Source organism: Danio rerio, chromosome 19, assembly GCF_052040795.2.
Source record: "Danio rerio strain M-AB ecotype USA chromosome 19, GRCz13ab, whole genome shotgun sequence".
Taxonomy (NCBI): Eukaryota; Metazoa; Chordata; class Actinopteri; order Cypriniformes; family Danionidae; genus Danio; species Danio rerio.
This window is the reverse complement of record NC_141039.2, coordinates 15,418,216-15,440,554: the sequence shown is the minus strand read 5'-3', so window position 1 is coordinate 15,440,554 and position 22,339 is coordinate 15,418,216. Positions and strand designations below refer to the sequence as shown.

The 22,339-nt window shown below is 35.8% G+C and overlaps 1 protein-coding gene across 1 annotated transcript in view; it reads right to left on the bottom strand.

Annotated features, from left to right (window-relative positions):
* LOC147832500 (uncharacterized) overlaps window positions 1-22,339 on the bottom strand; it is a 44,941-nt gene that overhangs the window by 6,022 nt on the left and 16,580 nt on the right. The window contains exon 4 of the mRNA XM_087296156.1: window positions 11,428-11,587. Coding sequence (XP_087152282.1) covers window positions 11,428-11,587 — 160 coding nt within the window. The remainder of the gene's footprint in view (window positions 1-11,427; window positions 11,588-22,339) is intronic.

Sequence of the window (22,339 nt, the reverse complement as noted above, 5' to 3'; positions counted from 1 at the left end):
TAAACCAATTAGAGTCTCATCTCCCATTCCCTTTAAGAGTCAGCTGCGTCGCGCTAAGAGCGCATTCGCTATTTACAGGACGCAAAGTAAGTCTAAGTGGAAAAAATGAGCATTTCACAAGCAAACAGTTAACAGTTACCAGTTTTTTAACAGAAAACTGTTAAACAGAGCATCTACTGCGTGAGAATGAGAGATAAAAGATCCCTTTCACATTCGCTCTTAGATAGGGAAACCTTTACGTACAGACATTAATTAGTCTATAAATAAATAATTTTGTTTGTTAAGCGCGAATATTCGTTACAAAACTATTTCTAAATTCAGTTCTAATTTCCAGCAAACGAATAAATGAATAATAATAACAAAATGAGCTAAAAAACCTGAGTTCTCCTAAAACACATGCTGTGCCCCATATGGTCTAAAACCTGACAGGTGGGCAAATCTAAGCTTGTTTTTAATAAAACAAATATAAATATGGATATAATAAATAATACTGCTAATAATAATAACATTATACAAAAGCAAATTGTTATGAATTAACTGAAAAAACTCCCGAGATGAAGAAGACATAAAAGCAGTGATTTTTCATATATATGTAGGCTAGAAAATAATGTTTTGTCATATTTTAATCCTTTATCTTTATATCCTATATCTATTCTTATTATATCCTATATATATCCCTAATATTTACATTTTTCCACATGTAAAGATATTTGCCTATTGCTCTCTTGTGCGTATTAAGCAGTGCGTAAGCGAGGCGCAACTCTGCGCCGGAGTTTAGACCAGGTTAGTTTTGGTCTAATGAAAAATCTATTATAGAATCTCAAAATAGCAACACGCCAGCAGTCCGCCTCAGAAAGCCTTCCTTTTTAGACCAGAACGCCTATGGGCGCACAAATGAGCGCTAATGCATTTGCTATTTAAACAGCGTAGCGCAACGCCTCAAAACGACTCTTGCGCCAAGCTAAAACTACCAAAAGACTATTGCGCCGCGCCTTGCGCCACATTGCGCCAGGTGTATGATAGGGCCCATATTTTTACAAGGTGTTTCTGTTACATATTTGTTGGCATTAATCCTTTTTTAAAAGAAGCAAAATATGTTACATTCACAAATTTTACCAAGGAAGATGAAAATGTATTTACAGTAACAGTTGAAGTCAAAATTATTAGCTCCCTTTTTTAATTTTTTTTGTTTAAGATTTTCAAATTATGTTTCAAACTAATTTTCACAGTATGTCTGATAATTTTTTTTCTTCTTGAGAAAGTCTTATGTGTTTTATTTCGGCTAGAATAAAAGCAGTTATTAATTTTTTAAACACTATTTTAAGGACGAAATTATTAGCCCCTTTCAGCTAAATTTTTTTTCACAGTCTACAGAGCAAACCATTAAACAATAACTTGTCTAATTACCCTAATCTGCCTAGTTAACCTAATCAACCTAGTTAAGCCTTTAAATGTCACTTTAAGCTGTATAGAAGTGTCTTGAAAAATATCTAGTAAAATATTATTTACTGTTATCATGGCAAAGATAAAATAAATCCAATATTAGAAATGAGTTATTAAAACTATTATGTTTAGAAATGTGTTGAAAAAAAAAAAAAACTTCTCTGCGTTAAAGAGAAATTGGGGAAATAATTATTCAGGGGGGCTAATAATTCTGACTTCAACTGTTAGTGGATCTAAATTTTTATGAATTTTCTTTTGGTAAACACAAGACATGACATTCTGAACAATGTAGAAAAACACACAAGGAACAAAAATTACTATGGATGTCAACGGCTATTTTTTGAAACATTCTTTAGTATATTTTTTATTGTGTTCTACAGAGGAAAGAAACTCAAGCAGGTTTGGAACAAATTAATAATGACATAATTTTATTTTTCACTTTAATGTCTCTCCTCAGATGCATAGTTTATCATAAAACAATTGACAATCCTCCATGCATTCGTTATGCACATTCCCGGTCAATTCAGCAGTCTGCATTTCTCAAAATAAAATGTTAATCATAAATAAACAATAATAATCCTGAATCAAAACATAATAACTTGCTCCTAATATAAAGCTATTTTGTTCAAATCACTCTTAATTTTCAACACCTCAACCATCTGGCAACGCTATGATTTACAGCACATACAAATTTAATCAACTCCTGTTAAATGTCCCACTCTAACAGTTTTTTTGACTGAATCTCCTGCTTCTCAAGGAAACATAATTTATTTTTTATTCCACACACAGAAGCTCTGCACATTGACGTATTTAGGCTAATTTAATCATATGCTACAGTAGCAATAGTGTAGCACTCGCAGCTCTTATATTTAACACATTTACTGTATTCGGTCACACTTTATTTTAAGGTACAATTCTCCCTATCAACAAAGATTTAGCTCATTAAACTACTAATTTGCAGCTTATTAATAGTTAGCAATGAAGTAATTTGTTTTAGTATTGGATAGGATTAGGGATGTAGGGATAATTGCATACTTGTACTAGTAATTGGCAAAAATCTTAATAAGGTAATAAGCTGATAGTGAGAATTGGTAAAAAGCACTTAACTTTTTGGAATAGGCTTATTTTAGAAGTTGCTTATAGTTGTGTTTTATCAGTTTTGAATTCATTCAGTCAATTTACATCCAGCAGCCGTGCTTTTAGATTAGCTTAGCAAAAAATTTAGCATCTCATTAAGATATATATAAAAAAAGACTTTTGACAATTTTCCTATTTAAATCATGCATCTCCTATTTAAATCTTGCATCATATACTAAGACCAACAAAAAACAAAAAGTTGCTATTGTCTAGGCTGATTTAGAAACTATACTTTCACTCCAATGTAATAAACAAGGATTTTTGTTGCCGTAACATGGATGAAGCAGGCCCAGTTGTATTGCACAGCTCATTTTACACCCTAACGTTTCATTTACAATTGGTTTTAGTACAAAATGTAACTACAGAAAAGTCTAGCTTTAATATAAGAAAATTTAAATCTTCTAATAATGCTAATGGGCTAATGTTCGAGCTTTGGCTGGGTCAGTTGGCGTTTCTATGTGAAGTTTGCATGATCTCCCTGCGATTCATGTGCGTTTCCTCCAGGTGCTCTGGTTTCCCCTACAGTCAAAAGACATGCGGTACAAGTGGATTGGTAGGCTAAATTGTCTGTAGTGTATGAGTGTAAATGAGTGTGTGTAGATGTTTCCCAGAGATGGGTTGTGGCTGGAAGGGCATCCGCTGCGTAAAACATATGCTGGATAAGTTGGCAGTTATTCCGCTGTGGCGATTCCGGATTATTAAAGGGACTAAGCCAAAAAGAAAATGAATAAATGAATGAATTATATGCTCCTTTAATTCAATTTATTATTTGGCCTTGGAGGCTTAATATCAAATTTAAAGACTTAAAAAACAACAACGAGGTTAAAATATAGACAAATCAAAATATTTCACATTTAATATATAACATTTTTAATAACTTTTTTCAACAATGTAACATTTTATCTCAATGTCAAAAACTGCTTTCAAATCATCTCATTTACACACATCTTTTCAGTTTCAGGTTTCTGCTCATTTTTGTGTGGTGCAGAATTATTTAGTCAATTCTGATTTTGTGTATTTTTCTGATCTTTCTCGCCGTCAATGGAGCAGTCTGGTGGAATGACTAAGAAAGATGATCCTGATTGGTCCTTGTGTGGCATTCGAAATGCTGATTGGCTCACAGAAAGAACCTTAAAGAGCCAAACTAGAGTTCGACTTTGTAGATAAAACCTTTTTTTGTTTTTTAAATAAAATGTCTTAAAATGTAAACGACTTATAAAAAACATCACATAATGTAAATAAGTTGTCATTTAATTAGAACATATGAATAATGAAATTATGTCAGCAATGTCACATAGAACCTTATAATTCCAAGGTGGCGATATGCTGGGCTAGGTTAAAAGTTCTCCAGGCAGACCTCATGACTGGCTGAATAGAAGTAACTGAACAGTTTAACTCAAGGAAATTATTTGCAGCATTGAAATTGAATTATAGCATTGAAAACACATCCTTCCCATGCAAACATTTGAAGTCATGAACACACACTGACAATTTCCTATTGCACTTTTAAACTATAAAGTGTTAGCCTATGTTCAAATCCCACCCATTTCCTGAATCAGCACAGACAGTTCTATCTGGGCCAGTTAATGGATTATAATAGCCAGACGGTTTTGACCTTTGACATGTGTTATTGTAAGCATGGGATCCCCAAGCTTTGGACAACATCCGTGCTCATTTGGAAAGGATGGCGGGATTGCCTCTTAACTAATCGGGCATTAGCTCAATGCTGGCATCCAACCCTTGAGCATGGCGCCTGGCAAAGGGCATGATGCCCACAATGGGGTTGCTTGGCAAGTGCCACTGTCTGTCATGTCGGGCCTCTGTGAAAACAAAAAACATGACTTGATGATGTGATGTTCAGATGCTTTCATCTTCATAGTTTTAAGCGGGTCATTGCACAGGACAGCAGAGGTGATAATAAACAAACAAAAATAAACAAAAAGGGCCTAAAAATAACACTCGGTAAGAGCTAAATGCAAGTAAAGATTGGAGTTGGCAAGTATATGAAACTCTTTACAAGCCAATTATCTGGTAATTTTCTTAAAATGAGTTTAACGCATAAGAATGCAAAATGCTTTAGTAAAATTAGCAAATTAGAATCAAGGTCGTTGTTTTAATTCTATAAATATGTATTCAGATGTTTTTTTTTGTGAGTAGCTGATAACAATGTTTTCAGTGTGATTAAATAGCTCTGTTTGCTATATAAATTAACTACAAGAACTCAAATGCTGTTATTTGAAGTCACTTTAACACCTTCACAACACTGTTTTAATTAGAAGTCATCAGCAAAATAAATTTTTTTTGTGTTTTTCTCAAAAATAAAGCTCTAATTTGCAACATTTAAAAGCAAAAACAGCATTAAATATTAATTAATTGTGTCTACATTTAATATTTATATATATATATATTAGGGATGTAACGGTATTGTACCGTCATACCGCAATATTAATTTTTTTCGATATTACCGTAGTCGCATGACTTGGTAAAACTATAGGTCTTCTGAGAAAATTTGCTCAGGCGAATGAAGCGAACGGGACGTAGCGGAAACTACAATTCCCATCAGCCCATGCTTGACCATCATCCCTTGCGGTCTGTTGTCGCTACAGATCCAGTAATGCGGAAATGGAGTGTGCTGCTAGAAGCGGGGATGAAAAAGAGTTGGAAAACCCTAAAGCAAGTGTTGTCGCCGCGCGCGTACTGAATAGCGGTGTTGTCGCGCGAGTTCTTATCAGCTGTGTTGTCGCGCGCGTTCTGATCAGCTGTGTTGTCGCGCGCATACTGTAAAGCGGGGACGGAGGGTATGTCGCGTCGCGGGGCCACTTTTGATCATTTTGGAAGGGAACTTTCTATCCAAGACTAAAAAGGGCATGTGCACTGCACAGGTTGAGCCCTGTGTGTGCACGTCCCTGCAAGTTGGGGAATACGACTAATAATCAGTCATGGGGACTGCAGAAACACAGCACACTGTTCAGATTGATGCAGACATGAGACCTCTATCTTACTCATGGTTTGTCCTCTCAAGTGGGGGAAAGACAATGCACAACGTTACCCACTGCTGTCAACCTGGGCCAAGTCATATCTCTCTTGTCCCAGAAACCTCAGTCCCAAATGAGAGGTTTTTTTTTTCTGTTGCAGGGGACATTGTAAATGCCCAGAGATACCAGCTTTTACCAGATTATATTTATATGATAATTTTCCTTTAAACCCATCTCTATCTAAGTGAGTGAGTGATTAAATGTTGAATGTGATGAGTTTTCAACAATAATAAATTGAAACTTATTTTTTTTACATGGTTTAATATTTTTTTGTTATTAAAATTGAAGTTCCTGTTTCAAAGCTTACAGATAGATGACTAATTTGTATGTCATTGACACTTTTGGCACTTTTTTGGAGTATTTTCATAAGTTTTGTTTTTTCCTGTAAATGATTCAATAAATACCGTACCGTGACATTCATACCGAGGTATTACCATACCGTGAAATTCTGATACCGTTACATCCCTAATATATATATATATATATATATATATATATATATATATATATATATATATATATATATATATATATATATATATATATATATATATATATATTTGTAATTTTGTTACTGTAATGTTGTAAGGAACGCTGACAACAGAATTGAGGATCCAAATGCAGGTTTATTATGAAAATGGTCAGGCAGGCCATGGTCAACAGAGTCAACATTACATGCAGAGCAATCCAAAGTCATGGTCAAAGAACAGTTGAGTGGTCAGTACAGGAAGCAAAGTATCAAAAACAACCAGAAGACAAGGCGAGGATCAAACTACAGGATAGACTATAGTCTCAGCAAAGTCTGTGTAATAGAGGAACTATGACGTCACCTTGTAGGCTAATCTAGGCTGCTAGCATAAAACTATTTTCCTCGATAAAATCCCTATAGGATTTTTCCATTGCCAATGATAAGCTCTGTGTTAAAACATTGTTCATTACACTTACACATTTTGTACAGCCGGAAAATCCTCACACGAGAATACATCTTTTAGCACTTTTGGATCTTAAATGCAAACACAAGAACTGAAAAGCTAACATTGAACTAGAAACGGACTACAGTGCCTTCGGTGCGCTTGCCTGTGACGTCAACACCACCCTGATACAGACAACTTTTCAAGCTTATTTTTAGAAATATGGTCCATGACAAAGATTTACTTTCTCTGTTTATTATATTATAATCCACGCTATATATTATAAACAAATACAAAAACACAAAACGCATCTGCATAGATCTACAAGCCTTTTTTTTTACGTGGAAAATGTATTTTGTTTTGCTTTATGGTTGTTGTAAAAGTTTTAAAACTGTATAAATGTGCCTACATATTATTATCATAAGACGTATTTAAATAAGTAAAATCTCTCACGTGCACACAGCCTCCTTACCTTAGTAGCAGATGACAGAAATGAGGCATGAGGGACAAATCTATTTGACTGCAAGTTCCATCATAGACACAGAACATTCAATATTCTTTTTTTTTTGTCACGAAGTACAGCGAAAAGCAGCCCATACAGTCACATCTGCTTTACATTTTAAATATTATGACAGAGTTAATTGTGTTCAGGAAAAAGCAATGAAAAAATCCACTGATCATATTAAATGACATTTAACATGTATATATTTTTTACACATTTATTCACACATTTGCATTACGGAGAGCAGGAAAGAGACAAACTGCACTGGTAAGAATTATCAATCTCTTAAATAACAGACAAATCCAAATTCCCAACACAAGCGGGCTGTGTTCCAGACAGTGCAGCTCAATGACGTATAATGTCTCCAACACCGCCTGTAGTTCCATTTAGCAACTTGATAGCAAATGTCTTTTTTTGAAGAAGCGTAACTGAATTTTAAAAAAAAATCAAGAGTGTGATGTAGCTGATGTGTTTTATGTTGTAGAATTAAAGTTTCTTGAGTTTGTGTTAGCCACAAACCTTGTTTAAGCAATTTAACCTAAATCTCATTTGAAAAACTCAATAACTTAGAAACGAGGGAACCGGAACTGCTAAAATGCTAACGCACTTTTGGGTTTTTGCATACAAATTGACGTCCTAGTTCCCCCTCTAATAGTACTGAACAGCTTCAGCTGTGTCTGTTTGCAATCGTTGATGATCTAGGCCAGGTGTGTGAGTGAAGTCCATGATGGGATTTGTAGTGCAGATGAATGTCAGTGTTTTCCAGCAACACTGTGTCCTCCGGTTGCTCCGGTGTCCTCCACAGTCCAAAGACATGCTGTATATAGGTGAATTAAATAAGTGAAATTGGCCAGAGTGTATGTATTTGAATTCAAGAGTGTATGGGTGTTTCCTATTGCTGAGTTGCAGCTGAAAGAGCATCTGCTGCATAAAATATATGCTGGATAAGTTGGGGTTTTGTTCCGCTGTGGCAACTACTGATTAATAAAGGGACTAAGCCGAAAAGAAAATGAATGAATGAATGAATGAATGAATGAATGAATGAATGAATGAATTATTAGGGGCCAAGCACTGTCGGTGCGGAGGCACCTGTTGGTTTCGTTAGTGTTCCTATTATTATTATTTTTCTTCCGCCAGATTTGAATGGCAGCCCATATAGGCGTATGCGGGAAAGTTGTATAATTTGGCACAGTGATAGAGGACAGTCTTAACATTAATCAAACCAAATATGAAGTTCCAAAATCGAACTCTTTAGCGCCACCACTTGTCCAAACTTTCATGTATGTTTATCATGATAACTTTTGAACCGTATGGGCTACAATCAAAATTCTTTTACCTCTTATTCCTTGGCTCAGTTCGATTCAAACGCACCCTATGATGTCATTTTCCGTCATGAATTTTTTTGCGCTATTTAAAATTTTCTTCGATTTTTACCAAAATTGAATCACATGATTTACAGACCATGCCAACCAAAATTTGTGGAATTCAAGTTGATTATACCAAGCGTTTTCTTTTAACTTGCAATCAAATTTAACGTAGAACTTGCAAAAATGGACTTGAGGCGATATCTCTGTAACGCATTCACCGATTCACACCAAACTTGGTGTGTGTTATGACAACTAGGGTCTGAGGTTATATGCATAGTTTCAGCGCACTGCCCCCTAGTGGTATACAAAAAACTTGCTTTTTTGGTTTATAACATCTCAACCGTCCGAAACTCATAAAACTGGTCTCATTACATCCAGCAGAGCATGTCTTATTATTATTATTATTATTATTATTATTATTATTATTATCATTATTATCAATATTATTATTAACATTGTTATTATTGTCATTATTATCTATATTATTATTATTATTATTATTATTATTATCAATACTATTATTATTATTATTATTATTATTATTATTATTATTATTATCATTATTATTATTATCATTATTATTATTATCATTATTATTGCTGTCATTATTATTATTATTATTATTATTATTAGTAGTAGTAGTAGTGGTAGTAGTAGTAGATGTAGTATAGTAGTATTCAAATAATATTGCTAATTTATATAATTTAATAAATAAGTGATTTCAATTTCACCATGTTTTAATGAAATAATGCCTAAAGGACCTTCAAAAATAATGAAAAAATGTTGTAAAGTAAATAATACTTATAGGAGGCAGTGCATGTCCTCTAATAAAGAATGACTGATGCTCAAAACAAGGTTGGTAATATTTGTGAGCATCTTTACATTAAGCTGTGGAATTGTGTTTTGTATAAAAACCCTACAATTACATCTTTTTTTCACATTTAAAGCAAAGCTTCCAAAAAACCAACTAAACCTGCAACAATAAAGAAGAGTGCTTCAGAAACAAGGTTACATTGCACAAATCCACACGCTATGCTTTTCTGGCAGCACAGGGACATTTTTAGACGAGAAAATATGGAATGGTGATATTTGAAATGAAAAAGCTTCTACTTATTGAAGTCAAATCAATACGCGCTATAAAACAGCTTATCTTAAAGAGATGTGAACAAATTTGACTCAAGCACATCAAAAAGCACAACATGGCTCAAAGATTCTTACACAAATGAAGCCTCCTAGCCAAAAGACCTCCTATAATGATTTAATGTTGTAAGTGGTTGCCAGGGCATTACAATTTAGTTGCTCCAATGTTGTTATGGTGCTCTAGTTACTAGGCTGTTGCCAAGTCACCAGAGTGTGCTAGATTGTTGCCGCACTTGCCGCTAGTTACTAAACAATTTCTACAAATGTCTAAATTGTTAGGTCATTGCCATAGGTGGTTGCTAGGGTATTCTGGCAGTTGCTAGGGTGTTCTGTTTAGTTACATCATCGTTGAAGTGCACTATGCAGTTACCAGGCTGTAGCTGGTTGACAGGGTCTTATGGGTAATTACATGGCTACTGCTAACATATTCTAGATAGTTAATTATTAATTGTTTCAAGGTGATACAACTATGTTCTGGCTGTAGCTAGTTTCATCTAGTTAAGTTACGATAACATTTCTAGATGAACACCATAGTATTCTTAGAAGTTAATAATCTGTAGTGGTTGCCAAAGTCTTATGTATAACTATTTATAACTGTCTAGCAACAGCCGCAACACTCTGGCAACCATCTTGCAATGCCTAAATATCTAGAAAACACAAGAAATAGTCTAGTTAAGAGATTGATGCCCTGACAAACACCACCTAGCCTATGTTAGAAATAGCATACTACTTGAATAGGTACTCCGTTTCAATTTAAATTTACCACACAACCTTTAGAAAAGTATGTTCTATACATTATAAATGTGAGTACGAATGGAGATAGAACATACTACATCTGATATTTGTCATTATCACATGACCTACTAGCGACAGTTGCGTCACTTTAAATGATGAGATATCGTGGCGTCCATCAGATGCATACTTCGGAATCTGGAAGTAGGTCAACCATGTACTTCTCGCATACTGTTCTTAATATACTATATAGTATGGAACGGTATTTCTGAGGCAGGCCTAGAAACAGCAATATAAGTTTTTAGAACACCATAGCATCAAAAAATCACCAGTTAACTACACAGCATACCAATGACCTTGTAATCAACAAGAACATCCTAACTACTGTACCCCACAGAGGTGTAATATGAACGGAACAGCCAGAACAACCTGATAATCTAGCAATGATTAGTAACAACACAGAACAACTTTGCGATAACTAGAACAGCTGGGCTACCAGCTAGAAATGGTGTTACTACCTAAACAAAAACTTCAAAAACCAAACACTCAGCCAAATATATAGACATGGATTAGTATCTACAAACAGCCAAAACACAGCGGCATCCACTTTGCATCAACCTAGTAACCATCATTACACTAGTAATGGACTAACCAACCATCTAGTAACTGTCGAATAACTTCTTAAACACTCTAAAAATAACTAGAACAACCTGGCAATCGCATAGAAATTGTGTAATAGCATCCTAGAAAAATCTACAACCCAGGCTCATTCTGATTACATACTCCTATATATATTTCTGGAAAGTATCAAATATGTCCCAGGAGCTATGTTTTTTTTTCCATTTTTTTTTTCATAAATCCACCAGAGGCCGCTGTGTATGCGTTTTCAGATCTCAAATTTCTTTCTCTAATGCCATTCGCGCTTGCTGTTCTTGCGTAAATCCACCAGGGGCCTGACCCATCTTCCTCCTTCCCTAAACCCAACCAATAGTGTTTTCAAAAGCACCGATTGACCCGCCCTTCCCTTTCCCCAAACCCAACTGGAAGCTTTAAAAAGCAATCCAGAAAAAGATTTTTACTACGTTTTCAGATTTTACCACATTCTCACCCTGTTATTCACTTATTTATAAAAAAAATTTGGGATTCTGTTTTTGTCTTACCCACTTGCTGGAACCCTTCTTCACTGGACTTAAATCCTGTTATCATGGTCAACTCCTCTCTGCGTCTCAAGTCCAGTCTCAAGTCCACTGACGTACATGGTGAGCTACTAGACAAACTCGTAGAGGTGGGAAAGCCATCCATATGGAGGTAAGTGGTCAGCTGGTAGATGACAAAAGGAATGGCGTCATATCGCCACATAGCATTCGTTTCAGCTACGTTTTCAGAATGAGCCTGTGTTGACAATCTAGCAACAGCAGTAACAACCTGACAACCAACTAGGTAGTTACTAGGTTTTTGCAGGTCAGCTGTTGCCAGAAGGCTCAAGCAAGGCTCAAGCAATGATTAGGTTGTTCTAGGTCGGTGTTTCTCAACCATGTTCCTGAAGGACCACCAACTCTGCACAAATTTTCCTCTGTCTCCGTAACCAAACACATCTGATTCTGATCATCAGCTCATTAGCAGAGCCTGAAAGACCTGAAATGGGTGTGGCAGACACAGGAGCATGCAGTGTTGATGGTCCTTCAGGAACGTGGTTGAGAAACACTGGTAGTTAATTACTAGACTGATTCGCAATGTGTTTTAAATGGTTACTAGGCTGATTTACACCGTGCACTTACATAATAAAATTCATTATGCCTATGGAGTGTCCTCATAAACCACCAACACCAACATGTGTGTTCTGTAAAGTGGTAGTTATCTGAAAAATCTGTCCATGAAAACCATTATACATCTGCAGTAACAAACTGTGGGTAATCTAAAGTATAATTAACATCTGTAATTGCGGTGTGGAGGATGAATTATGCACAGAACTTTAATACTTATGGTTAGTGGTTCGTTTAGATCACCAACATTTAGAATGAACAAGACTAAAAGCGATGGTTGCCAAGGCAAACACTGGCAATATAAAGCAACATAATTTTATATTAATATCTGAGAACATCTGAAGAATTTTAGCAGACTCCTAAGCAGCATTTAGAGCTAGTGTTTTATATATATATGCACGCACAGAAAGATAAAAAGAGTACAGCTGGATTTGCCTGTATAAGGCAATAAAGCACTTGCTCTGCAAAGAGAGAGACAGAGAGGCCCAGCAGCCCAGAAAAAAACACTAGAGGCCCCGTTATGCAGAAACACAGATTTAATGTAAGGCTTGGCTCCCTGTTATGGTCGGTAGAGAGAGGGAAAAGCTGGTCTGGATCTGACGGAGAAGAAAAGAGGCATTGGAAGAGAAAAAAAAAAAAACGCTTCTACTGCTGGTGCTCAGAGGCTGGCGGAGAACTGACGGTCGTTTCCATGCAGGTGAGCTGTAAAATCTGCTTACAAATGGGCTGCATTTCAAAGGCCTAAGTGGTGGGCTGCTTTTGAAAGGCCTTCATGGATTCCCTGTCGTCTACAGCAGTGTGTGACGTCCACAATGCCATCCTGCATTAAATTAACAGCCCACGCCCAAGGGAAATCAGGGAAACTTGCAGTAAATTGACAATGCCCACACCCTTCCACTCCCTTATTTATAGTTTCACGCTCAATAACCTGCTTATTAAAGCAGGTTTACAAGAAGCTCGCATGCATCCCGGAATTAGATGTATGAAGAAGAAAGGTCGCCATCTGTCACAGCCATAAACTAACATTCATTTAAGCAAACAGTGAAAAGTTGAAGCAAACGCTTCAATCGGATCTTCATTTTTAATAAAGGTGCATTAGGCATGTAAAAACTGATGTACATAAAACACGCTATTGAAAAATCCAGTTCGAGAACATCTGGATGCAGTGTTGTTGTTCAATTGATGGCAAATAAGAGCAGGAATGCTGTTAAAGAATAACATGTCAGTCGCAATGTTGCAAATTCAGAGCAAAGCTGACAGCTGAGGATATTGTTCGTGAGAGGACTCCATATTGAAATTTTGTAATAAACAGGCCACATATACAGCTCTTCACACCCTGACCTTCACACTATTCATTCATTCATTTTCTTTGTGGCTTTGTCCCTTTATCAATCAGTGGTCGCTACAGTGGAATGAACCACCAACTTATCCAGCATAGGTTTTGCGCAGCGAATGCCCTTCCAGCATTGGGAAACACCCATACACTCTAATTCACGCACATACACAGACAATTTAGCTCACCCATTTCACCTATAGCGCATGGACTTGTAAGGAAAACTGGAGCAACCAGAGAAAACCCACAACACTGGGAGAACATGCAAACTCCACAAATAAATGCCAACTGACCCAGCTGACACTCGAAACAGCCACCTTCTTGCTGTGAGGCAACAGCGCTACCCACTGCGCCACCACACCGCCCCACCTTCACACTAGTAAAGTATTAAATGCCATGAAAATAGCTATATGTGTGCTAAACCTGTTTAATCTCCGCCTAAATAAACCACATTAGCATTAGCTCTCAGCTATTGTCAGTGAACTGCAGTCAACAGATGTGATTTACGCTCATTAAGCTGCATAATCTCCACAAACCATCTTGTGCTTTTAATTACGTCACTGCATTAACAACAAGTCTGGTTTGCGCACCCTATGAAGATTAAAAGTGAATCTATTATAACATTAAGGTTTTATTGTTTACATTAATGATATAACTTCCACTTAACCTATAGGACATTCTACCAGAACCATAGATTATCTAAAATAAAAACATAAAAACAGCGATTAAAAAGAATTTCATCCCAAAATTTTCTAAAATGGACTGATGGTTGATATCTGCAAGTTGTTCTGTAGAGGAATATGTCGATTATTTGGTTCTCAGTTTTTTTTTTTTTGTCTTTATTAAAAACACTTTACAAATGTCCAAACCCTGTGATTGTCCAACACAATCTCATGACAATTCGTAACTTTTTGATTTAGTGGCTAATTCGTATTAATTCGTACAATGTAATTTGTACAATTTAGTACGATTTGCTCATCACCCAATGATGGCTGGGGTTTGGTGCCACACCTCCTTTTTAAAATCATACATTTTCGTATGACTCAACTCGTATGAATTCGTACGAATTAGCCACTAAACTGAAAGAGCATAAAATACTTACGTTTCCTTATGAGATCAGGCTGGATTATCCTTGTCCTCAGCCCAATTAAACCTACAGCTTTAATATTTTTGTTATGCTAATTTAGTTAATTATGTTACTGTTATTTAGAAAAAAAATACTTCAGAAATGGCAAGTTTAAGTTGTTATCATTCACATCAATTGATTAAAAACATGAAATTATAGAAAAATCCAACACATAAACACTACAAATATGTAATTCAAATAAATTTACAAATGTCTCCATGTTTCTGTCAGTCCTGTCATATTTGCGTTAAATTTAACATACACTGTGTGCTTTACACCTATAAGGCAATGACTCAGAGGTGACAGCATTTGATGGGGAAGCTGATGGTGATCAAGGATGCGTTCTATCGTTGAATTGTATGATTTTATGCTTGTTTTTGTATGTATTTTCGAGGACAACAAGCTTTAAGAACAGGCCCTGTCATATTTTTTATAAACGAAAATGAACAATTCTAGTAGAATGTCCCCTATATCTATAAAAGAAAACCAATGTGAACTGAACTAAACTGCAGCAATTTAAATGTCACTGTATTTTGAACACATTTGAGACTGCTAATGGCTCGTTTCCACTGACTATACTGTACGGTACGAGTCACCTTCATCAGGTTTGCGTTTCCATTACCAAGGGTACCCTTTTGGTGGGCGTGGTATAAGACAGAAAGTTTTAGTCGATGTCATTTTCTCTCGAGAAAATGTCTACAGTTAAACTGTATGGGTCGCTTACATATCATATTAAAAGCACTTCTCGCAAAACAGATGCTTTAAACACATAAATACTTGTGTATGAATGTTTATTACTAACTTTTCTATGAACAGGATTTGATTATAACTGCAGATCAATGACAGTGCGAAATAGCCTACTGTAACGCCTGCAACTATATAACATAAATAAATAAATGCAACATATATGAACACATACAGACCCTTATAGTCTCCGATATGTTACCAACTACAGAGTCCTTATTTAGGTTAAAAAATAACACAAAATATAGCCCACAGTCAGAGCAGACCTGTACCCTCTGTTAGAGAGTCATTCCATCATTCTGAGTTCATAATAATCCAAAAGGTGATGATATCAGTTAAACATGGTAGTTAAAATAATGTGCTCATTTTTTCTGGCTTCTTTTTTTCGGGCTTCACTCTCACGTTTGTCAGTTTATGACAAGCACACGTTAATATCATCAGCTCAAGAAGTTTGTTATTTCAGATATAGAGCCCGGGTCGACCATGGCTTGTTGTTATGTATTATTATGTATAAATAGTTTTACTGTAATCTCTGCTGTGTATTTTAAACATGGCGAGTCCTTTGTTTTTAATCTGGCTTGTTGCGTAAGCGAATGATGTATCTCTGTAAACCAATAGCGTTCAGCTAGGTCCGCCTTTTGCTACCCTTTCTCGTGTTTGGTACCCTTTCGAAAAGGTGCTGAACAAATGGTATGGTTTGGTTCGGTTTGGTACGCCTTTTGACAGTGGAAACCATAAAGGCGTACCGAACTGAACCATACTGTACTGTACCACTTAGTGGACACGGGCCATAATATGTTAATATGTTTTAAGGTCACAACTGAAATTTAGACTTTATGATTATACTTTTAAGAAACACTACAGCAGTGCAATGTTTATCTCTTTATAAGCATAAGCATCTTTATAAGCATGATCACTCAAAATGAGCATCTGATATTCTAGGTTTATATTATGACATTTGATATTTCATTGAAACAGCACAATATTGATCATGGTTTGTCACAAGCTTCATTATGTTTACTCCAGATAAATGTATGTAGACCATAACCACAGACTCAGTTGCAGAGAAGTTTAATATTTTATTTAAACCAACTTTCAGTAAAAAGCCTTTGTCCACTTATGGCTTCTTGCATTGTAGGGAGAGGTATAAAATAAATAAGTATTAACAAGTGTGATCAATCTTAATCCGACCAACAACCAATTAACATTAAAAAAACAAAAATCAGGTCATACTAAGCAATATAAGCAGAGCATAAAGTACTTATACAGCAACTTTTTTACAACATGAAATTCGCTTTGTTAACATACATATATATTCATATCCTGCTAAAAAGGAGGCTTATTGGATCTACAAATGCTTTATCTTCAAATGGCTCAAATGTGAATTTTGAGATATTTTTTGTAAGCGATGTGACCCATGTTCATTTGTATTACGCTGAGATTTATAGGGCTGTACTAGATGTATTTTGACAAAGTGAGTTTAGTATTGTAAAAAAGGTCTTGTACAAACTTTGCACATGTATTGTTAAAATATTTTGGACCATGTTTCAGACAAATAAACCGCTTAATAAAGCGAACTATCCGCTTTTTAAGTCATGATGTACCAGTGATGTTTGGATTACTGTTTCTGGGTCCAAGCCGCTAGTCATTTGAATTTTTAAGTCATGTCACACATTAAAGTGAGTTTTCTATAAAATCATAGTGTACATTAAAAATTAATCATTTTCTGGCTATTGGATAATATGCTTGGATATATATATATATATATATATATATATATATATATATATATATATATATATATATATATATATATATATATATATATATATATATACTAGCCAGGTTAGGGTAATTAGGCAAGTTATTGTATAACGATGGTTTGTTCTGTAGACTATCGGAAAAAATTTAGCTTAAAGTTGCTAATAATTTTGATCTTAAAATGTTTTTTTATTATTAAAAAAACGCTTTTACTCTAGCTGAAATAGAATAAATAAGACTTTCTCCAGAAGAAAAAAACACTATCAGACATACTGTGAACATTTGCTTGCTCTGTTAAACATAATTTGGGAAATATTTGATAAAGAAAAAAAAAAGTCAAATGGGGCCCAATAATTGTGACTTCAACTGTATGTGTATATATATATATATATATATATATATATATATATATATATATATATATATATATATATATATATATATATATATATATATATATATATTAGGGATGTAACGGTATTGTAAATACCGTCATACCGCAATATAAATTTTTTTCGATATTAGAAGACCTATAGTTTTGACTCGGTAAAACTATAGGTCTTCTGAGAAAATTTGCTCAGGCGAATGAAGCGAACGGGAGGTAGCGAAAACTACAATTCCCATCAGCCCATGCTTGACCATCTTCCCTTGCGGTCTGTTGTCGCTACAGATCCAGTAATGCGGAAATGGAGTGTGCTGCTAGAAGCGGGGATGAAAAAGTACTGGAAAACTCTAAAGCGGGTGTTGTCGCCGCGCGCGTACTGAATAGCGGTGTTGTCGCGCGAGTTCTTATCAGCTGTGTTGTCGTGCGCGTACTGAATAGCGGTGTTGTCAGCACACTGTTCAGCTTGATACAGACATGAGACCTCTATCTCACTCATGGTTTGTCCTCTCAAGTGGGGGAAAGACAATGCACAACGTTACCCACTGCTGTCAACCTGGGCCAAGTCATATCTCTCTTGTCCCAGAAACCTCAGTCCCAAATGAGAGGGTTTTTTCTGTTGCAGGGGACATTGTAAATGCCCAGAGATACCAGCTTTTACCAGATTATATTTATATAATAATTTTCCTTTAAACCCATCTCTATCTAAGTGAGTGAGTGATTAAATGTTGAATGTGATGAGTTTTCAACAATACTAAATTGAAACTTTATTTTTTTACATGGTTTAATAATTTTTTGTTATTAAAATTGAAGTTCCTGTTTCAAAGCTTACAGATAGATGGCTAATTTGTATGTCATTGACACTTTTGGCACTTTTTTGTAGTATTTTCATAAGTTTTGTTTTTTCCTGTAAATGATTCAATAAATACCGTACCGTGACATTCATACCGAGGTATTACCGAACCGTGAAATCCTTATACCGTTACATCCCTAATATATATATATTGCGATCGCGATAAAGTATTACATTACTTTGTAAACGTTTATATTGACCATTTGATGAAAAAAAAAAAAATTGATATAGCACTAGGACCCGGAAGCCACTTTGCGTAACATCACACTTAACAAGCGTATTGAGCTCTGACCAGTAAACACCTTTTAATTTCCAATGGATACTCTGAGATGAGAATTTCTCTCTAAATATTTTCCTCTGTTCAGTGCATTAAGGTCAGACTTCCACAACCATATACTAACTGACAACCAGCTGGGTTTTAATTAACCTGTGTTATTGCAAATTTTTTCATTATCACAAGAAAGACAAGTGATGAAAATCCCAAATTTTAAATACAAATCCCTTCATTCGTATAAAGGGGTTTGCGCTCGTTTGAGATAGTTTTTAGACTTGTGCAAAAAAGAACGTCATTGATGTAAATAATCAGAGATAAGAATGTATTTGCTGAATAAAATGACATACAACGTTACACGTCAGTATCAGCTGTCTCTATTATGATTGCCTTGTTTACAGTTGGTTACTAGGTTACCAATACTACAGTCAGCAGCTCTAAAACTTTTTTATGATGATTTTTTTGGGGTTTTCACCGTTAATGTTCAGTAGAGAGAGTATAGACAGGAAAGTGTGAGGAGCAGAATGAGGCATAGGACCTCGAGGTGCGAATCAAACTTGGGTCGCCATTAACACCTGAGTGCCATGTGTCGATGCACTAACCACTGCACCATTTGTGCCAACAGCTGCTCTAAAATTTGATGGAAATGCACCTAATTTGCAATTCAGGACGCTTTTTTTCTTTTTTGTTAAATTTAAAAAGAAACACTTCACATCAAGAAAGAAAGCGCACTTTTCTCTTACAAGTAGCACAACTTTGATTTTTCAGAAAGAGAGATGCAGAGGAAATAAAGATGCAAAAGAAGCACTTTTCCACTTTCCTTTGATTTAAATGCACAGCTCTGTGATCACTCACATGCAAACACTTCTAAACAACTACCATAGTGTGTTAAGTAAAGCCATTTTGTCCATTTATTTGCTCATCTTTTTTCTCTCTTCACACAATTTAATTAAATGTTTACCGAAACATTTTGGTTGTACTTCAACATTTTTGGGAACGACAGAAGGGTATCTACGATTGGTTGAAGCATTCCTTAAAAGGGGACCTCTGTGATTTCAGCTCAAAATACCACAGAAATAATTGTTTATAGCTCTTTGAATTTACTTGTGCTATTTTGGTGCCTGTTGCTTTAAATTTAAATGAGATTGTACTCCTAGCCTCTTTTCAAACGAAGGTGGAACTAAGGCCCCATTTCGCACTAATACATTTTAGTTTTAAAACGCATAAGTTTTGCTATGGTTATGCTTTCCGTTCACCATACCCCCAAGTTTTATAGCCTCGAAAACAAAGCTTTTTGAAAACGCTGAAGAGGCCATTTTCATTTTAAAACACTGCTGCTCCATGTTAGTGTAGATGGGGAAAAACAGAGACATCTGAAAACGGAGACGTGGCCGCAGACATTCACCTAAATGAGATCAGTCTTGCACTCTTTCCAAAGTTAAGACTTCACAAGTTTGATCTGAAAAACAAACTCCCGAGGACACGTTGGGTAAATCTTCAATGGTAACAGTGTACTTTATACGGTTATTCCCATCACCCTGGCTATGTGAGTCACTATCTTAACATTAAAATGAAAACATGATAGTCTATAAGGAACTGCCTATTTTCATTTTAATATTAAACAACTTAACAGACACTAAAAATATTTAGGCATCATGAATTTATATATTTATATGACCGTCATTTTCATTGCATGCATATTTATAACAAAACGGAGCCTATATGCTATAAACTGCTTCCTTTCATTTTCTTCAAAAATATAAAGCATACCCTGTCTCTTTTGCTGATTATCAGTTTTAATAATCAGCATTGGCCATTATAAAAGGATAACGAACAATATGTTTATACAATATAAGAAATAAAGGCAAACAACATGCAGAATCAGTGTACGTGGTTACATAAATTGATATATTAAAGGTGCAGTAGGTGATTGTCTTCAGAAGCATTTTTGTTGTGCTGGTTGAAAGGCTCATCACAGTCTGGTAGTGATGATAAAAGTAAATGACCTAAATGTATTTATATGTATTTTTATATTTTGGATAAGGCATAAAACTAAAAAAAATGTTCATCCAATTAAATAGAGACGGGCCGACATCTTTCATAATTCCAATAAGTAGGGCAAACTGTCTGTCAGCAAATGCAGATTTGAACAACTGCGCAGCCTTTTGTGCGCAGCTTCACCGACCGCCGTTTTAAAAACCTGAATCAATATTGGAATTACCTTTGCACGCTGGAGAAAGGATGACACAATGGCTGAAGGATTTCTCTTAGACAGGTAATGTTCTGCTTTAAAACTGTTTTAGCTTCACGCAAAGCTGATGTAATGTTTGATGTTGTTGTTACAAATGGGTTATATCTTCACTGAAGTGTTGTTCAGCCACAAAAATCTGCCAATGAAAGATTGATAAGACTATTTTAAGTTTCATAAGGGACCTTTTACAGCATCGATATTGTAGATTTTAATTAGTTTAACTACAAAACACAAGTATCCAATCGTTAAGTGTGACGTCACCCGCAGACTGACTGGGGCTCAGACATCCGCATACGCTGCAGCGCATGCCAGAGTGTGTGTGTGGTCACGTGATGTGCGTTCCAGTGGTATAGTGTGGATGGAGATCTTTTCAGAAATGCTAGATGAAACTCCAGTGTGGACATGGATCATGTTAATTGTAAAACATTGTTTTAAAACTAAAATATATTAGCACAAATGGGGCCTAAGTGACAGATACAAAACTCTAATGGCCGATGGCTGCTTCTCACTCAGAGCTATCTATGCTAAGGAGGGAAAGATCGTCAATAACAGGCATAGCTTTTCTCCTCTGATGACATATATAAACGGAAAATGTCAATAAAAACATTTCTGCAGACTGTTTTTATCAAGTGTGACTAAAAAAATAGAGTTAATTCATTTTTACTATGGCTACATTCACACACTGCTTCCACACAACTGTGTTTAAACCTCTTATAAAACTGATTTTTGCATAATAGATCCCCTTCAAATCTGTTCAGATGGTTGAACAAAAGATTCTGGAGTTAAACAAAGTTTTATTTTTGTTGTACGGCCACATTTAAATCTGCATGGGAGATTTTTACTTAATTCAGTTATATTCTTGAGTGCATTCAGCTACTTTGTTTGTAACCAAAAGCTGCAATAAAACAACTATAAGATATCAAAAAAGCCAAATCAGCTCTTGCAGTATCGCATAGCTTTCCAAAACAAATGGAAAGAAAGGTCAAAAACAATCAAAAGATGCTCATGGTGTGCTTTCAGCCCCTTTAATGCAGTCGAGACGTTCAGACACCACGACAAGCGAGACATCACAAACAAATCACAGTGTGATAGTGAGCGCTAAAAGAGCTTCCAATTTCCTCCATAGCCCTCAAATCTGTGCCCGTGTGTGTTGTCTGTGTTTCCACCGCTGGGAGGCAGGTAGAAAGCTCTTCGTGGCGTCTTCTCACCCACTGCTTAATCTCACCCGCAATCATGCTCAGTGACAAGCGCACAAAGCCAGACACCAAGCACAACAAGGCCTTGCTATTATGTAACCACCGACAGCTGGGCGAGCAGAGGAGGGGCGACCCAGTCGTTGTGGCAGCACTTTGTGTCACCCAGACGTGACAATCAAGAAGAGGCCAAGGACAGAGAATGGAGGGAGGGCAATACGTGTGTGTGTGGGGGGGGTGTTAAGGATAAAACAGGATGGATGTGGCTTATGTTAATGCAGGCTGAATCAAAACACATCCAGCGTGAGGGATAAGGATGTTGACCTTTTTCTTAGCCACTGATGGAGCAGACAAAAACGCTTAGGCCTTGAGTGTTACCGTGCAGCATGGTTTGA